This window comes from Chlorocebus sabaeus, chromosome 22 (genome assembly GCF_047675955.1).
Source record: "Chlorocebus sabaeus isolate Y175 chromosome 22, mChlSab1.0.hap1, whole genome shotgun sequence".
NCBI lineage: Eukaryota > Metazoa > Chordata > Mammalia > Primates > Cercopithecidae > Chlorocebus > Chlorocebus sabaeus.
Genome location: NC_132925.1, coordinates 77,312,357 through 77,335,330, shown reverse-complemented (window position 1 = coordinate 77,335,330; position 22,974 = coordinate 77,312,357). Strand labels below are relative to the sequence as shown.

The 22,974-nt window shown below is 42.0% G+C and overlaps 1 protein-coding gene across 13 annotated transcripts in view; it reads right to left on the bottom strand.

Annotated features, from left to right (window-relative positions):
* The window catches only part of CADPS (calcium dependent secretion activator), a 483,060-nt gene that overhangs the window by 47,080 nt on the left and 413,006 nt on the right, over positions 1-22,974 (bottom strand). For all 13 annotated transcript variants that reach the window (XM_073009971.1, XM_073009972.1, XM_073009975.1 and 10 more), the window contains 3 exons: positions 22,890-22,964; positions 21,918-22,001; positions 468-500 (listed from right to left, as the gene is read on the bottom strand). In XM_073009971.1, coding sequence (XP_072866072.1) covers positions 468-500; positions 21,918-22,001; positions 22,890-22,964 — 192 coding nt within the window. The remainder of the gene's footprint in view (positions 1-467; positions 501-21,917; positions 22,002-22,889; positions 22,965-22,974) is intronic.

Genomic DNA, 22,974 nt, shown 5'->3' with positions numbered 1-22,974 from the left:
AATTTAGGATTTATTTGTTTTTTATTAGGTTGGTGCAAAAGAAATTGCGTTTTCCACATTTTTAATTGCAAAACCACAATTACTTTTGCACCAACCTAACAAAAAATACTGTCACCCTTGTGCAAGTTTCTAGCTTCATGGCTGTCCTCCGAAGGTGTGCACACAGGAGGGTTGGTGGACATGAGGAAAACAGAATGAAACACCAGAGAAACCGATGAAAATGAAAGTGAAAGTGAAGTGGGACCTTTCTTCCTGAGGAAAGAAACCATACCCTCTTCTTATCTGGAAAAAAAAAAAATTCTACTACAAAATAGTCTTGGCTTCTTTCTGATGATCCAAGTCAGGAACACACAGTTTAGCTAGCAGCAATTCATATGAGTAGCACTATCAAAATTCTCATGAAAACAAAAAGTAAAAATGAAAAATAAACAAAAAAACCCCGCAAGAAACAATTTTCAAATACTCACAGGTACATCCACATATTTGGAAGCTGCCTTCACCTAAAGAGGAAAGAAGAGGATGGAAGTGAGGCTGGTGTTTACGTTTAATTGTTCACTGCTCAATGCTGTATCCCCATCAGAATCAAAACAACAGGCTGGCACGTGGAGCTGACCAGGAAAAACAGAAAGGTACTAGAAAATAAAATCTGTTTGCTATTTTTTCAAGCCATAGCCACTGCTTTGCAGAAACAGAGAATGCACACTCAAATTTACTGATTCAGATTCTGTTGCTGGAGCGGGAGCTTTACATTTTCCTCCCTCCCATTGAAAAAGAGAAAAGTGACTAGCTAAACCCAAATGGATCAGTGGGGGGCTTACCAGTCTAGAGAAGCAACTAAGATTGCTGTTACTTCTCGTACCTTGGGTCTTTGTATAATTTGGCTGCAGGTTGTCCTAACTAAATAACAAAATACCTCAGTTCTCAGCTTTCATTAACTCAGATTTTTAAGAGGAGGATGGACATCCTCAACCCAGAGGGAGATGTTGTCTGTGGGTAGGGGAATGAGAACCTTTCAAAACTGTCCAAAGGCTGCTTTTATGTCTCCTGATTTTAGGTGCTAAAAATTCTAGATGGGAAGTGCAGCAAGTGGTTATAAAATTTTTAGTTTTGTGGGGAGGGAGTATGGTAGTGTGCTAGAGTGTTATGTTTGAGAGCATGGAGTTTGGAGTCAGACCTCGGTTCGAATCCCAATTCTACCACTTAGAAGCTGTGTGACCTTGGGCAAGTTACTTCATCTCTCTGAGCCTCAGTTGCCTCATCCGCAAAATGGAGTTATTATTAGTAATAGTGCCTATTTCCACAGGTTGATAAGGATGAATTCACACTTAGCCACAGGATGTAAGCACAGAACAAATGGCAGCTAAGATGATGAATTCATAAGCAAATGTGGGTGAGCTCTGAGTACTGTGAGAAGCCAATAAACAGCTGGGTTTGAGAAATATAAAGCCTATAGGAGTATGTTTAATATTCTATGTGTTTCATTTTGACTCAGGTCACACATGTTATCTAGGCACAATTAAGACCAAGGGGTCACATCTGGAGTCAGAGAGGGTTTCCTGTGTTTACTGGGAACTGCAAAGACTGCAATGCACAAAAAGCAGTTAGGATGTCTTTTCACATCTCAGCCAGGCTTCCTCCTGCAATTTGGCTGAGATCAATATTAGGAATCACAGCTTCACCCAAATGTCTCCCAGAAAAGTACCCAGGGGAGTGATTTCCTCTATTGCTCTTTTCTCAACGCTAGTTTCCAAAATGTCAGCTCTCAAGAGAAAACAGCCAATGAACCAATAGGGTGGGGTGGAAAGAGCCCAGAATTTAGAGTCAAAAGTTCTTTCAGTGCCAGAACTCATTGACCCTGGGGAAATCACGCCAAGTTCCTTAGCCTTGGTTTCCAGATTTCTAGACCAAGGTGACAATACTGTGTACTTTGCAGGGCTGAAAGCTTGATGAAATGAGAAAACACATGAGAAAGTGTTTTGTAAACTTTAAAGCAGGGAACACACATCAGTTAGGTAATTATCGAGAGGGCAATGCATTCTACCTTCTTGAATCATTGCCAGCCCCCAAGATGATTCCTGGAGTCTCCTGTTATAGATTCTCTTAGAACCTTATATTTGTTCTTTGCAGCATTGATTGCAATTCCACCGATTTTTTTTTTTTTTTTTTGCACAATGTCTATCTCCCATATAATGTCATGAGAGCAAAGGCTATCTTGGTCTTGCTCATGGCTGTCTCCTCAATGATTCACCTGGTACCGGCTTAGAAAGGGAACTCAGGGAAAAATTATAGAGGGAAGGAATGAGAGAAAGCTAATGACCAGTTCTGGCTTCATGATGATTGGGAAGTAAGCAGAGGCAAGACTGGATCAAGGAGCCACTTCACTGATCAGTCCAAAAACCAACATAGTTGTATAGAAAGCTGACTGCCTGCAGAGGCTGGTGGGTAAAGGAAAATACTCTTAGACCTTGCAGGGATTTGAGGCAGGCTCTCCAGATTTTGCACAATTATCATTTCTACTAAAAGATTCTAAACCTCAAATCTTTCCTCTTCATTTCTATGCTAGAACTTAGTTCAGGAAAGAAGGTGGCTTGCCTTTTTTTTCATGTCTCCCCCATGTATACTATTATCTAACGTTTCTGTGATATTTTTCATTTGCAAAACACTTTCACAAACAGTTTCTTCTTTAAGCTGCCCTGCAAAAAGGGGGTGATTCAATCAGATGCATTTACAATCAAGAACCTAAAATCCATAGAATTTAAGGAATTTATTTGCTCATGATCACAGACAGGAGGCAGAGAAGCCAAGACTCCCACGTGGTCATCTGAGCCCAACTTTCTCCCTTCGAACTCTTGATCTCCTCAATACTGGTAGAAAAGTATGAGGAATTCGAGCATCAGTGGTCAGAGCAGGTGCTAGCAAAACAATTCTTCTCAGCTAGAAATTCCTCCCGTACTCTGTGACGTTGATGCTTAGCAGTTGGTAGGGGTTTTGCTACAGCTGAAATGATCAACCTTTAAACACACCATTTACCATTTACCACTAACATGCAGTTACAATCTGGAGAATGACACCAGTATAATTCTATTCCTTTAAAGGCATTTTGGGAAGATGAAGCAAGTTTCTGTCACGAATGAAAATCATCCACTCTCCTTCATGCACCAGCCCTCGGTTTGCTAGGATTGTTCTTTTATTTAATAAATGATGACTTGCACTTAGTCTTAGTGATCCTCCTCCCATCCCATAATAACAGGAAAAAAACCCCAGGGTAAATTGTGGTCTATTATTTGTTAGAGACATGTGTGTATCATTTTTGATTCTGGATATTGAACATTTTTTTTGCGGGGGGCGGGATGGAGTCTCACTCTGTCGTCCAGGCTGAAGTGCAGTGGTGCGATCTCGGCCCACTGCAACCTCTGCCTCCCGAGTCGAAGTGATTCTACGGCCTCAGCCTCCCGAGTAGCTGGGATTACAGGCACCCGCCACCACGTCCAGCTAATTTTTGTATTTTTAGTAGAGATGGGGTTTCACCATGTTGACCAAGCTGGTCTCAAACTTGTGACCTCAGGTGATCTGCCTGCCTCGGCCTCCCAAAGCGCTGGGATTATAGGCAGGAGCTACATACCCAGCTGCTGGATATTGAACTTGAAGAAAGACGTTGATGATGAGGAAAAGGGGGAGTCTGGCTGTATATTCTATACGGAAAGCGAAAGAAAAGGCATCTTGCCTAGAAAAAGATGGGCTAATTGCAAAGAAAATCATAATATTCATGTAGTTAATTAAGGAGCTTTAGTGCAGAAGAACTGAATTTGTTCACAATGGTTCCAGAGCATAGAATCAGAATGAATGTGTAAAATTACAGGGCCCTAGAAAAAGGTCTAAACAGCTATCACAGTCCAGTTAGGAACTGGCCATGTCTGGTGATAGAGACCTCCACCTCACTGGAGAAGCTCAAGCAGAGGCTAGTTAGAAGGCTCTGGACCTGTTTTTCTTTTCTTTTCTTTGTATTTGTTTCTTTACCTACATGAGACGTTATCTCAAAGGCTGCTTTTCATTCTCTGATTCAAGTCCCCTTAAGAGGTAGGAAGTTGTCACCAGTTACATTCCTTAGAGTAGATAAATGTAGCAGAGTGGAGAAACTGACAGAACCAGGATCAGAATCTTTTCCTGTATAATGTCAGCAGTGCTCCCTTTTTAAGGATCACCTTTTCTTAAGTTATCCATATCCATAGGAATATGTCTTTTTGCCAGCTATACTCTAGGTAGTAGGGAATGACCAGATTCTCCCGACCCACTAGAGCTTTGGAATTTTTGCCAGAAAATCCAAGCATGCACCAGGCACTGTATCTAGATCAAATAACCAACAGCTCTCACCATCTATACAAGACTATTTTACATTATAATTAGATATTGTTTTGATGAATAAAACACAAATTTCTTTAAAAGCACTATATAATATAGTAGCTTTTTGTCTTAATGTATTTTTTTTCCATCAATGGTTGTTAAAAGAGTGTGTGTGTGTGTGTAATTTTCTTTTCTTTTTTAACTTAAAATCTAGCGAAGTGGCTTAGAGAATGGGTTCAGGATTAGCTAGGTTAAAACTCTGGCTTTGCCATTTTTTAGCCTGGTGACTAGCCATTACTTAATTTCTCTGAGGCTCCTCTGTAAATGGGACAATAATAACGCTACTCAAAGGGTTCAACTAAATGTAGCTATGCTTATCTTGATTACTGGTAATATTGGTTTACCAGTGTAGACAAAGCACATGCTCCTCAGCCAGGTGGTGATAGTCAGTTTCACTCTCCACCTCTGGCCCATGGGCAATTTCTTGCTATAAAAAGGATGCTGGAATCTCCCCAGGTTACCAACAGGTATCTGAGCTGATTCTCCGTCTGGCATAGTTTCTGCCAGTTCTGTGACACCCTATGCACTGAGAACTCACCCTCTAAATGTTGAGGCTGACAGCGAAGAACTGTTCTCTTCCCTAAGTATGACTGAGTGTGGGCATAAGTGAGAGGGCAGTTCCCCAGGCCAGTGCCCTGGGTTATAATCAGCAACACAATCCGTTACTCTCTGGGACCAAGTCATAGCCATGTACCCTAGGGCACAGGAAACAAAGGGGAGGGGGTAGGGCTTGCCCCAGATACCTGGTCTGGCATCGCTCTTGAGCAAGGTCTCAACTGCCTTCAAAGTAGAGGCAAGAACTGTGACTTCAGCAGAACTTCATCTCCTGGGACTCCCTGCTTTCTGACCATCCCTTCTGGTAGGACAACCCATATCCTTTCTCTAGCAGCATTCATGAACCCTCTTGTCCCCAACTCTCCAGATAGAGCCAGTTCTGGAAAAAGCTTAGAAAAAGAGACACAAATCCAGAGAGGCTGATGGAGGCTAAGGATAAAATTAGGGGGAGGTGCTGTCAGTGAGCAATTATTCATGTTTTCATGTGCCTGAAACAAAGAACACTTACTATGTACAGGTGCCACATTAGGAGCTGTAAGATGAACGTGCTTCATGATTTCTGCCTCAAAAACCTTTTGAGGGGGATCCCATTAATATTCCCATTTTACAGTTGAAGAAACTGAGGCTTAAAGAGATAAGCAACTTGGCTTGAAGGCACACAACTGATAAGTTACAGCTTTGGACCTCCCATTCCCTAAGCTGCCTATTATCCTATTATTCAGTTTTTTTAAAAAAACTATCAAACCACTTTTATTAACCAGTTATATTTAAGTCTTATTTTTTTCTTGTTTATGTAGATGTAACCTTAAATAGCTTCTCCAAAAAAAAAAAAATGTATGAGGGACTTGAATACATTTGAGTCAGTGCAGAAGGTCCAAAATAGTTACTCTGGCCTGAATGTCCCAGCTAATTACCTCGACCCTCCACCTCACTTAGCCAGTGTAGACAGGCTTAATGGTTTCTCTATTGAGCTCTTCCATTATTTTTCAGGTGCCCAAGGTAATCTTTTCATTGAACACTCACCATTCTGGGATTTTCACAATGCTGATGACTAAGGGATTTTCTTCTGCCTGGCCCTAAAAAGGGGACCTGAGTTAATCATTGTGCAGCTTTGATAGGGAGCGCGGCAGGGGCTTAAACCACTTCTCTTGCTTCATTAGGGGAAAAAGCAACCCAGGTGCAGACCACGAGGACCTCGGGGTTTGATACTATTAAATCAATGCACAGACAAAAAAAAAAGTGGATTAGGCCCTTTTTGCAAACAGAAATCTGGTGGGTAAGACTCAAAGATGGAAGAAGAAAGAAGTCTGAACAGATACCACCGCATTAGTGACTGCCCGAGCGCCCCATGGTCTCTCAAAAAAAAAAAAAAAAAAAGAAGGAAAAAAACAAGGAAATGATTTATTCTCTGCATGAGCTGACTCCACCCCTGCCTGTTTGACTTCACAAGAGCTCTGCGTTAATTTTTTTGTCCTTTGCCTAGAAACTGCAGACCACACCACCATTTCAAAGGGCTAGCAAAATTTACTTCAATGTTTGGCCTTTGACATTTCTGCTGCAAGGTTAATGATGCTACTTTGCTCCCTTTTCCACTTCCCTAACTCAAGCAATTTAGAAATGTAGATTTTTTTGCATCAAGGCAATTCAGTATGTAAAAATGTTACTCAGTACCATCCCTAAAATCATTTCATCTGTTGGTTTGATTTTTCATCTCTCACCAGCCTCATATCTAGACTGTAGGTGCTCTCTCTCCTTAGGGTCTACACTGCCTGGCATATAGTAGTGTCTCAATAAAAATATGTTGAATGAATGAACTTTAGAGAATGGCAGTCTTTACTCAGTACCCAGGGTAGAGGTTAGAGGTTTCTAGCACTTTCTTACGGTAGGTATTTGAGCTGTAGCACTCTTATAGGATGACTAAGAAAGTACCACTAGGCATGATCAGTTCAAAAGGAACTGGTATTTGGTGCCTGTATAAGAAGAGCTTAAAGGGTCTCTTGTTTTGGTATACCCTAATTAGTGCAGCATACAAGGTAAGGGCTTGGGATCAGCAGACAGATGCTTGATCTGGCATCTGGTTTCATCACCCACTAGCTGTGGGCCAGGTAATTAACCTTTCTAAGCATCAGCTTACTTTTTGGAAAATAGAGATAATGATAATAACAACAGTAGTTCTTCCTTATAGGGTGGTTGTGTGGATTATTAATTTTTAAAAAGATGAGTTTCTCAAGTGCTTACCACAGGTGGAATATTATTCTAAGCATTTTCCCTGTATTAATTCATTTACTTCATGTAAAGGGTTAAAGGAGCTAATACATGTAAACATCTTTGCATAGAGCCTGGCACACAGTATGTGTTTAATTAGTGTTGGCTATTATTTTTATACTCCTTTTCCCTCCACTTCCCAAGGGTGGTGATTGGTCAGGTTTCAGTGCACTGGCTGGGCTATGTTCCTGTAGTGGTTGGGGTCATTAAACTTTACATATCTGAAACTTGGGTGTGCTGCTTCAGTTTCAAGGTTAGAATGCTTCAGGTAAGAGCGTGGGACTTATCCTGCAGTAAAAGGCCTGACTATTCTACTTCCTCTCCTCTTTACTGGCCATGTTCCAGGTGTGCTGTAGACCTTCTCTCTGATTCTATTTCTCGCTGGCTTATCAGGCCTAACCTCATAAAAAGAGATCCCTGGAGACCACTACGGGTCTGTGGAGTTCTCTGCATTGGAATGTAGACCTGAAGTCCAGTTCACATTGTCATAGTTTGTTTCCAAAAATGCTTGCCATCAATTCTTTCGCTTCCCGTAGGCGCATGCTCTTCCCTCACTGAGAAATGGAGTCTATTCCTCCATCTGCCTGGAGTCTGGGCTGGTCTGCAACTGCTTTGACCAAGAGGATATAATGGAGGTGGTGCCATGCCAATTCTGAGCCTAGTCTTGAAGAGGTCTGGCAGCTTCTGCTTCCTCAGTCTTGAAAGCCAGCTGCCATGTAAATGTAACTACCCTGAGACTACCATGCTGCAAGAAACCCAAGCCACATGGAGAAGCCCAGGAGGATGAGATCTCATTTGGAGAGAAAAAAGCCACATAGAGAGACACCAAGTTATCAGACATTCAGCCCCAGCCCAGCCTATTCATAGGGAAGTGGTTAAGAGCATAGACTCAAGCTGGACTGCATGGGGCCATATTCCATTAGGTTGCTGCAAAAGTAATCGTGGTTTTTGCCATTACTTTCAATAGCTCTGCCGCTTACTTGACAAGTTACCTAACCTTTCTATGCCTCATTTTCCTCATGTGTAAAATGAGGATAATTGTATTGTTCATAAGGTTATTGAGTTATTGACTGAGTTCTTAGAACAGTCCCTGGGCATAGTAAGAACTATGTGCCAGCAATCATTGTCATTTCTGCTGGAAAATCAGGTTGTTCTAGTGAATTGTACGTGTATATTAAGGTTGGTCTGACCCTACACGTGTGGCTCCCTAAATTTAAATAAATTAAAAGAAAATACAACTAAAATTCAACTTTTTAGTTGCACTAGTCACAGTTGAGAGCTACATGTGGCTAGTGACAACTACTGTGGACAGCTCAGATACAGAATATTGCCATCATTTTAGACAGTTCTATTGGACAGTGCTGGTCTAGACTCAAGGGACACTCATAAATATAGGTTATTGCATTTTTAAGTGATATGAGTTAAGAATGCCTATGTTAGAAAATGAAATTGGAGGAGGAAGCAGGAGAAGAAAAAAGATACGGGTGTCATAGTCTCATTTCGTGGGTGAAACAGGAAATAAAGGTGGATGGGTACAGCTTAAAGTTATAATGGTACCAAGACAGGAAGAACAATACTGGTATAACTGTAACAGGAGGAGAGTGGAGGAGAAGTGGGTGATGTAAAGTGAGCTGAAGCTCTATTACAGTAGGGAGTCAAATAATCATTAAGACTGACCAATCAGGAAATGACTACAAAGGCTGGGTGCAGTGGTTCATGCTTATAATCCTAGCACTCAGGGAGGCTGAGGCAGGAGGATTGCTTGAAACCAGGAGTTCAAGACCAGCCTGGGCAACATAGGGAGACCTCTACAAAACAAACAAACAAAATTAGCCAGGCGTGGTGGTGTGCACCTATATTCCCAGTTACTCAGGAGGCTGAGGCAGGAGGATCACTTGAGCCCAGGAGTTCGATGCTGCGGTGAGCTGTGATCATGCCACTGCACTCCAGCCTGGGAGACAGAGTGAGATCCTATCTCCAAACAATAACAATAAAAAAATATAATAACAGTACTTAGCACTCCAGGGGTTAAAAAATTGTTAAAAAGTTTCCTTTTGAAGGAAGGGATTGAGAGCAGAAAGGAGTAGGACAGAGAACCGTGTCTTTTTAAAAAAAAAATTATGAATGTTTCTGTATCGTTTTATTTTTTTAACCATGTGCCGATATACTTTCATTAAAAATTATTGAAAAAAGGAACAAAAGTGATAGAATTTTCAATGTTCAATTCTAGTGGAGAAAGGGATTTTGCAGGAAGAATGTATCTTTCACAGGGTAACTTTCTCAAGGTGTTTGGTTGATGAAATCATGGTTTAGGGATATGTCCTCTATAAAGGCAAAACCAAAACCTAACAGAAACAACCCTCAATACATAATCTGGATGCTCTAAGTGCATCTTGGGAAGATGAATAAATTTTAAGTGCCAACTGAGGGACCGACTGCTTGGGTGAGACAGAATGTGTGAGTGGGTGGATGTACTGGGACTGCGTGTGCGGGTGAGCAGTTGAGCAAACCTCAGTGGCTTCTGCCTGGGGCCAAGTGACAATTACAGTGAAAGCCCCTTCCAATACTTTCTGAGGACTGGAGAAAAACACAACCCTTGAGGTGTATCTGGAATCATAGACAGCACGATGGATTCCCAGGGCTCGGTCACCAGAGGGCCTAAAATGTCTTCTTAGCTTACTGAACGTCAATACTGTGCTGGGCCAATTGGGAGCCACTATTTCCATATGAGCACTGGGTCAAATGCTACATGGACGCACATACATCACGAGGCCATTGTCCCTTGCTTCCTTTTTTAAGAAGGCCAGAGTTTATAAATGCCATTTTTACAGAGGTGGGAACGGTGACACCAAAAATTTCTCATGGGTGGCTCACCAGATATCCATCACTTGAAAAATGACCACTGGCTTTCAAAATTTGATTCCCATTTGAAAGAAAAGAGTTAAAGTTTGAGATGTTTAAAAAATAAGGTTTCTCTAAGTTGCCTATAAATGGATCCAGCGTTAAAAACATTTCAGATAATGGAAAAGAGAATACTGACCAAGTCTTGACTCTTACTCCTACTTTCTCAGTTAGTGTCTATGTGACCTTGGGAAAAGCAATGTACTCAGATTTCTCATGAACAATACAGAAATATTTAATAACTGATAGTCCTATGTAAAATCATGAATGCATTTACCAATGATCAAATACCTAATTTACAGTGTCCTATTCACATCTTCTAAGAACTTGTCTCCTCCCTTTACAAATGAGGAAACTGGGCTCAGAGAGGATAAGTTGCTGTCCTCAGGGCACACAGTCAAGAAGTAGCAGAGCTAGGATTTGAACCCTAGTGGGTGGGCCTGACTTCAAAGGATTCCCTACTGTATCAGGTTGTCCCTACACTGCCTTTTCACAAGACAATTTAACAAAGTGTGAAGGGAAAAGTCCTACCATGACTGTGGAAGTATTTTGAACAACAAAATGTATTACAATATTCACTGACCACAAAAAAGACCTCATATATATAACTGTAACCATCAAGGATAATATTCTGAAATGACCTCTGTGAACCACTGTAGAGCTTCACAGGGGGCCATGGGAAGGTGAGAGAGAGCCCAGGCTTTCCTACAAAGCATCCTTAGGCAAGAACATGAAAACTGAGTTGCAGGGCTACTGGTGGATTGCACGGCTTCTGTGCATGTGCATAAATATTGATTGTGATTAAACTATTATCATAGTAATGAGGGTAGTAATGCCTCCTACAGCCCATCCCACCACACTCCTCAAAGTCCCTACCTTTTATGAAACAAAGGGCTGCTGGCACTGCTGGGGAGTTGGGCAAGAGGCAAGGAAATGATCTCTATTAAGCAAACGCATTCTATTCCATGCTCCGATTAGGAGCCGCAGCCTCATTAACGATGAGAATTGTTCTCATCTCCTGTTGTTCAGGGTACTGTGCTCTGAGACTAGATCCAGGAAGTGTATGTTCTCATCTCCCCCCACCCCCCATCCCCTGGGGCTTCCAAACAGATGCCTGATTGAAGTAGACCTGTTTTTCCTTCCAGTTTTCCTTTTCCTCATTTCTGTCCCAATCCCTCATTCCCAGAGATGATTTTTCCAAGGCCCAAGGGCTCCTTCAGATCCACCCTCTTAACACTGCTGTACTTAACAATGGTTGCATGCTTACTCTTTGCCTAGCATGAGGCTAAGCAATTTATCAGGAATCCACCCTCACAATGGTGGGCATGAAATTCTCATCGCTTACAAATGAGGAAACTGAGGCTTGGAGAGGTTAACCGACCTCTTAAAAGATCCACAACTAGGCCGGGCGCGGTGGCTCAAGCCTGTAATCCCAGCACTTCGGGAGGCCGAGACGGGCGGATCACGAGGTCAGGAGATCGAGACCATCCTGGCTAACACGGTGAAACCCCGTCTCTACTAAAAATACAAAAAACTAGCCGGGCGAGGTGGCGGGCGCCTGTAGTCCCAGCTACTCCGGAGGCTGAGGCAGGAGAATGGCATAAACCCGGGAGGCGGAGCTTGCAGTGAGCTGAGATCCGGCCACTGCAGTCCAGCCCGGGCTACAGAGCAAGACTCCGTCTCAAAAAAAAAAAAAAAAAAAAAAAGATCCACAACTAGTGACATTATGGAGCTGGTATTTGAAACATGGTTCCCTTGGACTCCAGGGTTTGCCCTCCTAATGGCCACATTGTATGCTTTTCCATTTCGTTGATTTTTGTGACATGATCTTGTTTTAAGAGAAACTTGGAAGTGCAAATTGGAAAGCTCTAATTTTGTAAGATCTCCAAGCAGACATGTAAGCTTATTTGACTTTTCCTGCAGGCTGCTTTAGCCTGAATTTGAAGGTATAAATTATGTCACTGCTGCCAATGACAACTTATCTATCATAGCCTAGGTTTGTAACACAGTGGTTTGGTTTCTCTCTCTCTCTCTCTTTTTTTTTTTTTTTTGTTTTCATTTTCTCAGGAAAAGAGTGAGGAAAACAAGCAATCCCAGAGAGGATTTTTGCAAGGCTCAAGGGATGAGTTAAGAGGTCTGAGTTCTACTAAACTAGCTGTGCAAGTCATTCTCCTTCTCTGGTCTCAGTTTCCGCAACTGCAAAATGGAGTGGCTAGAAAGTACCAGTACTTCCCAGACTTGCAGCATCAATACACCTTCCTGATTTTGGCTACAACCCATGAACCATCCGTGTTATAGTTACTTATTATTTCTCTTTAAACTAGCTCACTTTAAAAATACTTAATTATAAAGGGAAACATATTACTACTATAAATGAAAAAGCAATATCACTCTCAATCAGAAAAAAGCCAGGGTGAAAATAAATACAATATCACTAAAATAATGGTAGCAAATTCTGGGTAGACATGGTTGCCTGCTAAAGGTCCTGATCCTGAAGCCTCCCCCCACTCTGTTACAAATGAAAAATTGAGATTTTTAGAAAGGTGTGAAAGACAAACAAGCACCAGATGGAAACTTTCTTCTTGATATAAGGATAAAGATGAAAAGGGAATTAGAAAAATAATAACCCTCTCACAATGTGATTGGTCTTATTTAATGATGAATTTTTGGAGCATCTAACACCAGCAGCATCTAAGGTCCCACGTGGTACATATCCTACACTTGGGATATACTCAGTGGTATGCTAGTTTCTGAAAGGCTCACTCTCTCTTTCCTTTCTCTTACTCTATATCTCTCTCAAAAAAAAAAACCCAGTATAATAATGTACTGAAATATAAGTAATAGAGTGTTTGCCAATTTCAGTAAAATACTCCTGCTGTGGTCAGTTTTAGGCTACCAATGTGACATCCCTAACTTTGAACATAGGAAGAGAAAAGAAGTGGCTCTCACCAGCAGGTAGGAGCCAAGCAGATTCTAGCATATCACTGGAAACACTGAACCAGAAAGTCCAGAAAGTTCCTTCTATTGAATGCACTCTAGACAGTAACTTCCAGACAGTAGAGTAAGATTTTTGTTTTAAATCTCTCTCTACCACTCTTAGTTCATAATTTACATACAGCAGCGGCTGATTGAGTAACTGATGCTAACATTGGTGCTCCGTGATAGAACCACACCAATAATTACAATAATCACAATATCTAACAAGTATCAAATACTTACTCCAATCCACCATTTTCTCATTTAATTCTACCCACACCACATAATGCAGGTCTTATAGTTCCCATTTTACAGATTAGGCAACTAAGGTCAGAGATTAATCAATCTAAGATTATACTTTAGGAAGTGGCAGAACTGGAAAACCGAGAAACCTCAGTGCACACTGAAATAAACCTGATTCAAACCAAAATATGCTTGGAGAATGAGATATTCAATTCTAGTTAAGCAAACATTTTGATTAATAAAGAGGTATTTTAGAGACTATGTAAAAATGAAAAATTCTTTTTTTTTTCTTTTTCGTTTTTTCTTTTTTTTTTTTTTTTTGAGATGGAGTCTCGCTCTGTCGCCCAGGCTGGAGTGCAGTGGCACGATCTCGGCTCACTGCAAGCTCTGCCTCCTGGGTTCACGTCATTCTCCTGTCTCAGCCTCCCTAGTAGCTGGGACTACAAGCGCCCGCCACCAGGCCTGGCTAATTTTGTGTGTGTGTGTGTGTGTGTGTGTGTGTGTGTGTGTGTGTGTTTTTTAGTAGAGAGGGGGTTTCATCACGTTAGCCAGGATGGTCTCGATCTCCTGATCTCGTAAACTGCCTGCCTTGGCCTCCCAAAGTGCTGGGATTACAGGGGTGAGCCACTGCGTCCGGCCGAAAAATTCTTTTAGTGTTAAAATAAAACACAAAATGCTAAAAAAAAAAATACTAAACATAATGGAAACATGTCTTTGATGAATCAAATTTTTGCATGCAAGAATGTGCTAAAATATAAGTCACAAGAGTTTTGGTTGACCTTGTCATGGATAATAGTTTGGACTGCTTACAGGAGAAATGATTGGTATGCTAAGACTGAACTGGTAAGAAAATGGAACCAACCCAAATGTCCATCAGTGATAGACTGGATAAAGCAAATGTGACACATACACACAATCGAATACTACACAGCCATAAAAAAGGATGAGTCCATGTCCTTTGCAGGGACATGGATGAAGCTGGAAACCATCATTCTCAGCAAACTAACACAAGAACAGAAAACCAAACACCGCATGTTCTTACTCATAAGTGGGAGCTGAACAATGAGAACACATGGACACAGGGAGGTGAACATCACACACCAGGGCCTGTTGCAGGGTGGGGGCTAGGGGAGGGAGAGCATTAGAAGAATTACCTAACGTAGATGACGGGTTGATAGGTACAGCAAACCACCATGGCACATGTATACCTATGCAACAAGCCTGCACGTTCTGCACATGTATCCCAGAACTTAAAGTATAATTTTAAAAAATAAAAATAAAAAAAGCACCAGGGTCATGTAAACTTTCTTACAGTTTTGAATAATTTGACAGTAAGGCTAAGAATGGCTATTTATGGAGCACCTACTTACTATATACCAGGTGTTATGAAAGGCCTACTGTTTATCTCTTATTAGCCCAGTGGCTCTCTGAAGCAGCTATCAGCATTCCCACTCTACGGATGAAGAAACCAAGGCTGAGAAACGGTCAATAGCCTGTCTATGTTTCTGTTAGTCTGGGCTTTACAGTCACACCTTTATCTTAGTCACTCTCTAACTTTCTGGTGATAAGCTTCCCACTGCATGTGATTTGGAGGTCAGCATAGAATCTATAGTTAATTTCATGACATCTATTTCCTGTTTGAAGCCATGTACCTATTCATTAGGTATTTCTTTTTTCTATTTCTTTTTTGAGACGGAGTCTGGCTCTGCCGCCCAGGCTGGAGTGAAGTGGCGTGATTTCGGCTCACTACAACCTCCGCCTCCTGAGTTCAAGTGATTCTCCGGGCTCAGCCTCTCAAGCAATTGGGATTACAGGCACCTGCCACCATGCCTGGCTAATTTTTGTATTTTTAGTAGAGATGGGGTTTCACCATGTTGGTCAGGCTGGTCTCAAGTTCCTGACCTCAGGTGATCCGCCCATCTCTCCCTCCCAAAGTGCTGAGAAATACCCACATTCATTAGATATTTCTTTTGTAGCTAGCATTTCTGTGACCTGGTCACTCAGACCACACAGCCTGGAGAAAATACTGTGTCTGTCTTACGTTTGTTTTGAATGATATCCAGCTGTTCACTACACAGTATTAAGTGAAATGGTTAACTTTGGATACTTATCTTTTCTCTTCTGCAAAGCTTCTGAAGGGTTGCTTCAGACAGCAAGTGTGTTAATTGTTAACTCCATTTTCATGGCATCAACTGGAAATAAGGATGTCCTACTAGGCAATAAAATGATCTGTCACAGACCCCAAAAGGGATGTCAAATTCTGAAACACTAGGGAGTGGCTGATGAAAGAAATTGATAGAAGATATGGCAGATCAGTGTTTTAGAGTTCTCTAAGTTTTTAAAGTGCAGCATTTTTTGGTTGGCCCATATGAACAAAATACTTTAGAAGAAATAAATGGTGACTTCCATTGGAAGGTGGCCCTTAGCTCCAACATCAGAAGACCAATAAGCCCAGCTGGCTTATAACAGGGAGCTGGTCTCTCTGTGACCTGTCTTAATTTCTCCAGCTGAATTGATTTTGGTAAATTCCCTGCTCAAAACCCTTAAAGTCTGTACCATAGGCAAGCTCCTTCATGATCAGGCTCCTGTACTGATTGCTCTTTAACTCTATCTCTGCCATTTCTCTCCCACTGGCCTGGCCTTTCCCTGAGTCACAAGGAACTTATAGTTCCTAAAGTGTACTAGACCTTCCCTTTTACCTCCAGGTCTTTGTATCTTGGAATACTCTTTTCTCTCTCCTTTGCCAAGCAAAACTCCACTTATTCTTTAGGTCTTGGCTCAAATGTCATTTCCTTCAATGGTCTCCCAGATGAGGTTGGGTCCCTTTGGTCCATAATTGCACTGCATTGGTTACTCTCTCTTTCTGAGTAATCACCATGCTTGTAAATTACTTATTGAGAATATGTATCTCCCTCATGCAAATGTCCAATAAACAGTATTTTATGTCTTATTCATCGCTAACCCCCCAGTGTCTAGCACATAGTAGGCACTCCATAAACAGGCATAGAATGAAGGACTAATGTAAAATGAATGATTATCTGGACAGCACAAAGGAAGTGGGGAATTCTGAAAGTCTGTTACTTCAGTGTTACGGTAAAATAGCTGGCTGTTGACTAAAATCTTTATAAATTATTTTTGCTGGTAATATATGAAAAACAGAGGACTCTTTTTCTTAGAAGTGGTATCAGCTAGTGGATAGTTTCTGGAAAAGCCACTAATTGACTTCACCTACAGATTTCTGTGTATCTATGGGGAAAAACATTTTTCTAATAATAAAGGAGCAATTTAGGGCAGAGTCTTAATAGCTATGTGACTTTGACAAATCACTCAACATCACTTATCTATAAAATGGGGATGATAATTAAATCAGTTGCATAGAGTAATTGTGAGGATCAAATGAGAAAATGCATGCAAACACTTAGCACAGTGTCTGGCACATAGTATGTGTACAATAAACGCCAGCTACTACTACTACAGTTGGTGCTTCTGTCCAAGGCAGAAACCTCCACTCTGAAATGTAGAAGCCAATTGACTTAAAAATTACATGTATCTGGCAGTGAATAATCTGGTGATGTTACCCTCTGGAGGGTAAACCAAAACCTCTGTCTGCATCACTCATCATCAACCCACACTGTAAAAAGCCATCTCTCCTACCCTGGACATTCCCTGAAGCCAAAGCATAAGTGAAATGCCATCAGAGAAAATACTAACAAACTCTGAGGGATATTCACCCCATTCTAGAATTCAGATTGCCTCTTAACCAAAATGTTCTGTGAACAGAAGTGAATTTCATTGATCCAGTTCCGGCTTTAGACGCAGGTGGCATTCTCGTTCTAAGGCATGGCATCAAGAGCTCTGCACAAAAGCAGTCGATGCTACTGATTTACACAAACTCCAACTCTTCTCACAGATGCTAGTGGGGAGAAACATATCTGTTTTGTTTCATTTCCAGGTGGCAAGACAATCAAAATGCTGGTAAAAGGAAAACAGGGCAAGTGAGGGCAACTTAAGACAAAGAAGACTGGACATATGGTAGGTTTCAGGCTCCTGACAGCCCTAAGATAGGTTTTATTCTTCCTGTTGCGAGTGGCTTCCATGTTGTGTTGTGACCACCTCAAATGGATTTGTTTGATCGGAGGAGGATGTCTGAATTCTAAGGGACTTCAGAGGACTTGATATAAAGTTCAGACAGAACTTGATACAGGTTCTATCTGCTTTGAGGTGGGGCCTGGGCTACTCCTACATCTTTATTCCTCTGCAGGGGCCCCAGGGTTTAGTGAAGGAAGAATTCACGTGAGCTGGGGGGGGCGCTTAACCCTTCCGAGCCTTAGTTTCAACATCTGCAGAAGAGTGTTGGAATGGGATTGTTCTGAGGATTCAGCAGGAAAAATACATCTAAAGCAGGTAGCTTTGTGCCAGGCACTTAGCAAATGTTTAAGGAATAGGAGCTGTAGCTCTTATAGTTATTTTAGACTTCTGAATTCATCTAATATAACCATCACCATATTACACTGAAGGAAATTAAAAGCCAAGATGTGGTCCCTTGTTCCAGGTCACACAGCTCCTTGGTAAGGGGCCGAGCTGGGTTACCATCCCAGTTCTCCCTACCCTGTGCTGTCTTTTTTACTGTACCCCATGGACTCTCAGGACTCATTAGCTCAGCTGAGCTCTTCAGTATATCATAGTTCTCAAGCTTTCCACCTTTGCCCTCTGCAGTCAAGTCTCCACCCTCAACATTCACTTAAACCCTAAACCATGTTTATGTGACCTCTAGAATATCCTGCAAAAATGCCTCCTGCTTTCCTGTCTCCTGGCTAATGCAGCTGCTATTCTGTCCAGAAGATTCTCCCCTCTTCTGTATCCATCACTGACTCCTTCAAGCTTGAGAGCTCAAGTCTCTCATGTCATCTGCAGAGAGAACTTGCCTGAGCATCCTGGCTGAAGTCATATCACCTCCCCACTTTCTCTTGCTCTTCAGTTTATGTCCTGTGGAAACGCTTCTCCCACTGGATAATTTTCTTTCATTTTTAATTGCCTGTCTCCTTTACTAAATGTAAGCTCCCAAAAGGGCCGAGAACACACCTTTCTGGCCTATTGCTGTGTCGCTAGCCCCTAGCACAGCACATGACACATAGGTGCTCAGTAAACAGAAGTTGAGTAAATGAATGAATGAATTTCAGAACCAGCACATTTGTTAACACTTGCAGAGGACAGAGGAAAGCATTGTCATTTTCTGTGGGTGGAACATGGGTACCTGCTTGTCCCTCTTCTTGGCCTCCTAAAAGAACAGCAAGTGGCTACCCACAAGACAGGGACCCTTCCAAACAGGCATCCCACGCAAAAGCACATCTTGCAGTCAAGGGAAATGGGCAGATAGTTGCTAATTGCGTCTTCCAACTGGGCTGATCTTTCAAAAGTTCGAAAGGCGCCTGCCTCCATAAATCCCAGGCTGCTACTGCTGCTGAAGCTGGTGAGGGAGGAGAGGAGGGTGCGCTTGGGCGCCTCTCGGGCTGGCACGAAGAAGCCACATCTCATCCTCCCTCCTCCCCCCAGCTCCTCTCCAAGAGAGGAAGCAATGCAGATGGAGACGAGAAATAAATATTCCTGCCTGCTCCGTGCCACTGCAGACGTTTTCCAAAATGTCTGGCTTGGACCATGAAACAAGCCCACCCAGGAAAGGAGGCGCTCAGCGGGAGAAAGAGGGGGAAAGGGTGGCATATTTGTCGATACTCGTCAGCTTTCTGGGGGGCAGAGCACATGGCTCATCCTTGGCAGCCCTGCTGAGGTGGGGACGTGGTAAGTGCACAGTAATACTTGAAGAATTGAATCAGAAACGGGAGCGGAGTTAAGGAACTCATGCCAGAGCGTCGGCACTCTCTCTGTGCCTCTGCACAGGGTCCTAGGACTCACAGCTGGTTCGTTCACAAGTTTCAAGCTCTTTGCACAATATACCTGCTGCCTCTGCTCAACCCTTTGACTTCCACTCGACTCCTGGGGAATTAACACAATTGGGCTGATGGAAGCCTTCAAAGGCCATTTGGAATTTGGGCAGGAACTCAGAATCCATGTGTGGAGATATTCCTGCCACCTATAAACACAGTTCACTTTCTCTAATACTGGAATACTGGCAGGAGATGAGAACACGGGCTGCAAATGATAAGTGGGTGCTTTTGGTCTGGGGTGGCCAAGTGTGTGGGAGAAGTGTCACTAAGGAGGGAAGTTACAGGCCCAGCAACAGGCACCGAAGCGTTCTGCATTACACTGCCTTTGCGAGGCATGCTGTGAGGCTGCAAAATGTCTCTGAAAAGGGAGATGAGAGGATGGGAATTTCAGTTTGAACACTTCTGCATAGGATGCTCTGGGTGTCCTGTCTCTAACCCTCCTGTGAGACTCCCTGATGCCCTGTTCTTGATATCACTGCCCCTGGACCACCTTCCCATAGTCCTCTTGGTAGGCCAGTAATTAGGGTGGGGCCCTTGGTGGATTGAATTCTGCTCAGTAAAGAGCAGAGGAGCTTTCCTGGGTTTTACAGGTTCAAGTCCAATGCAACAAAAACAGTTGCTCAAAATGAAGATGCAAAGAAAGCAATGTCTTCCGTGGGTGTCAGAGAAACATTTTCCAGAAATGTTGCATTGAATTCTGTTTCTTTTCACCATTTCCAGGACTTCACTGAGGAATGAAACATTGTCTAATATTTCCCACTCATGTGCCCTGAATCCTTCTTTATGAATCTTCCCCTCTCATTTGCCCATCTGCCGTCCAGTGCCAGGCAATTGCCAGCTGAATCCCACTCTCTCCAGGAAGCACTCAGTGGTGGGGGAAAGCTGGCAGGACACAATGGTTCCTGTCCCCACTCCGCCCATTGCTGTGTGACCTTAGACAAATCACTCCCCTCTCTGGGCCTTGGCTGCTTTGTTTGTCAAAGGATTGGGTTGGATAGGTTTCCTTTCAGCTGTGACATATTATAGGAGGTTCTATAGAGTGAAATTGGATGGAATTCCTACTGTTGTTATCCCCTTCCCACCTCACCTTCTCCAGTAAAGCTCCAGGGATGGGGGCCATCACACCTCTGGGATTGAATTCAATCCTTATACCTGGGAAGGTCAGAACTGCATATCAGAAGAAACTGTTTTAAATGTTTTCTGTCTGTATTTCCCTTAGTTCCCCAAAATATTAATGTATGGGTTGGGGAAAGATCAAAGTAGGGTCTATTTGGAAAGAAGTTGTGTGCATGTATGTTTGCATTTTATAATACTCATATTAGTTACTTTTAAAAAATAATAGTTGCCATTTATTGAAATCTATTATGAGCTAGGCCTATGCTAAGCTCTTTCACCTACATTACTATCTTCATGATAGCTCATTAGGGAAGATATTATCTGTCCCGCACTCCCTTACAAACGAGAAAACTGAGGTTCCAAGGGGATGAGACACTTGCTAAAGATCACACAGCTGTTAACATTGGCAATGGGATTCGAGCCTGGCTCTGTTGGATTCCAAGGACGATAACGTGCTATCCACTACCCTGTGCTGGGCCTTGTCTTGGCATTCAGTCACTATCTGGGAGATTCTTCATACAGTGAGGCTGTTTTAAAGACCCATAGGCAGTGGGTCCTAAATTGATTCCCTTTCCTATGGTGTTGTCAGAGGAAAACAGCTAGTCTCAGAGCCAGCAGGAACCTGCTGTCAGAAATGGCAGGGAGCATGCAGCTGTGGTGCCTGCCTAGCATCGGGAAGAGTGGGAGAACTGGGCCCCTAAAGCAGCCCATTTATAGCAACCATCTCCACTGATCATTTATCTGTAGAAAATAAGGCTGGTTTCCGCCCAGCCTTAGCTACCTCATTTCTATGCCCTTGTCCAATTCTGGCACAGAATCAGAGCCTCTTGGAATTTGCAAATAATGAGATCATATGTCCCAGAAATTGTAAACTTAAATGGCTCCCAAGCCCAGGTAGGTATGTGAATGAGTGAAATAGCCAGGAGGGAGTTATAGCAAACTGTAAACACATGTCCAGTCTAAGACCCCCAAGACACAGCTCCAGCAGACTTGCTGTGCACCTAGCATGCTATGCAGGCACCCCCAGAAATACAGAATTTTCTGTGAATTCTCCTGATTTTTAAATGTAGGCAATTCAGTTAAGAAGAACGTACTTGACACAGTCAGGACCGTATAGAACATATCTGCAGGCCTGTGTGCAGGTCTTCCTTTACAAACTCTAAAATTAATTTTTCTCATTTACAGATGATGAAACGGTGGCCCACATTAAGTCATTTGCCAGAGCTAGCTAAGGTGGGCTTAGGTAGGCAACTCTTTGGATGCATACATATAGAAAAGTGTGTGTGTGTTCATAAAAATACACACCTATTGTACATTTACAAATGATATAGAAATGATGTTGGATTATCTGCTGTTATGAAATGTTTGGCTTTTCACATAGTGTTAATATTATACAATAGTTGACGGTAATTAACACACACACCCATCCCAAAACAAAATGACACGACATAACTCCTCTCCCAAACCAAAACCAAAAATTAAAACAAAAGCCAGGAAAGAAAGAAGCTCTTTACTTACGGTAAATGACAGAAACGAAGAAAACAAAGTCCCTTCATCATATCTGGATAATTTTGCCAGCACTCCTTCCAAGATAGTAACGAACTAGAAAAACAGCAAAAAAGAAAAAAATGTTATTTCAAACTATAATTGTTCACCATAAAGCACATCATTTCCCAACCACATAAAGGCTGGGATCGAGCCCTCCGTTCATTTCTGCAGTCTATTATTTGATTCCCGCCTTCGGAGAAAGGAATAGACTGCCTTTACATAGAAATATTTGACTTATCCGGCTTTCTCTTCATTATTATGTGATTGCAAATATAGAGTGTTACAGAAGTGCAAAGTGACAAAATATTATTGAGTTGCATATAGCATGCGATAATATTAAATGCACTTTTTAAATTCCAAAACTGCGCAAAGCAGTTTCTACGTTACATATTAGCACTACATTTAATCCAATCTATTTTTATTTGTATTTTATCAGTAATTTGGGGGAAACAGAAGTTTAGCACTGGCAAATATAAATGTCTTCCCATTCAGCATTACTTAGTTAAAATTCTATAATTCATGAGGGTGACTGAAATAGCTTTATCTGACTTTTATGTTTTATTATGACTCTCACTGCATGTGAAACTAGAGGAAAAGGGGTTTTCATGATGGCAGAATTCCTTATTACCGTTTAACTTTCTGTATTTAAAAATCTAACTTTGTCAGTGCTGAAAAACAAAACAAACATTTCCTGTATAACCTAGCGCGACGTTTGGGGACAAATTCTTATTAAGTTAACATATGCCACTTCATCAATTTATCTTCACACGGCTCGAGATCATCGGAAAATCATTTAGAGCTGAGGCTGGGTGACGTACAATCTTGTTTCCTGAGAGACGCAAGTATCCAGCTCAACTTTTTAACGTGTTACATTTTAATGGAAACGGAGACATAACAAAGCAGTGTTCACAATGAAACATTTCACCTGAAGCTGGAGGTTACCTTTGCAACCAAGAGTGTTATCATTTCTTTAACAGTTTCTTCAATTAGTTCGTCTATTTTTGAATGGTATTGATGCTAAGAACAC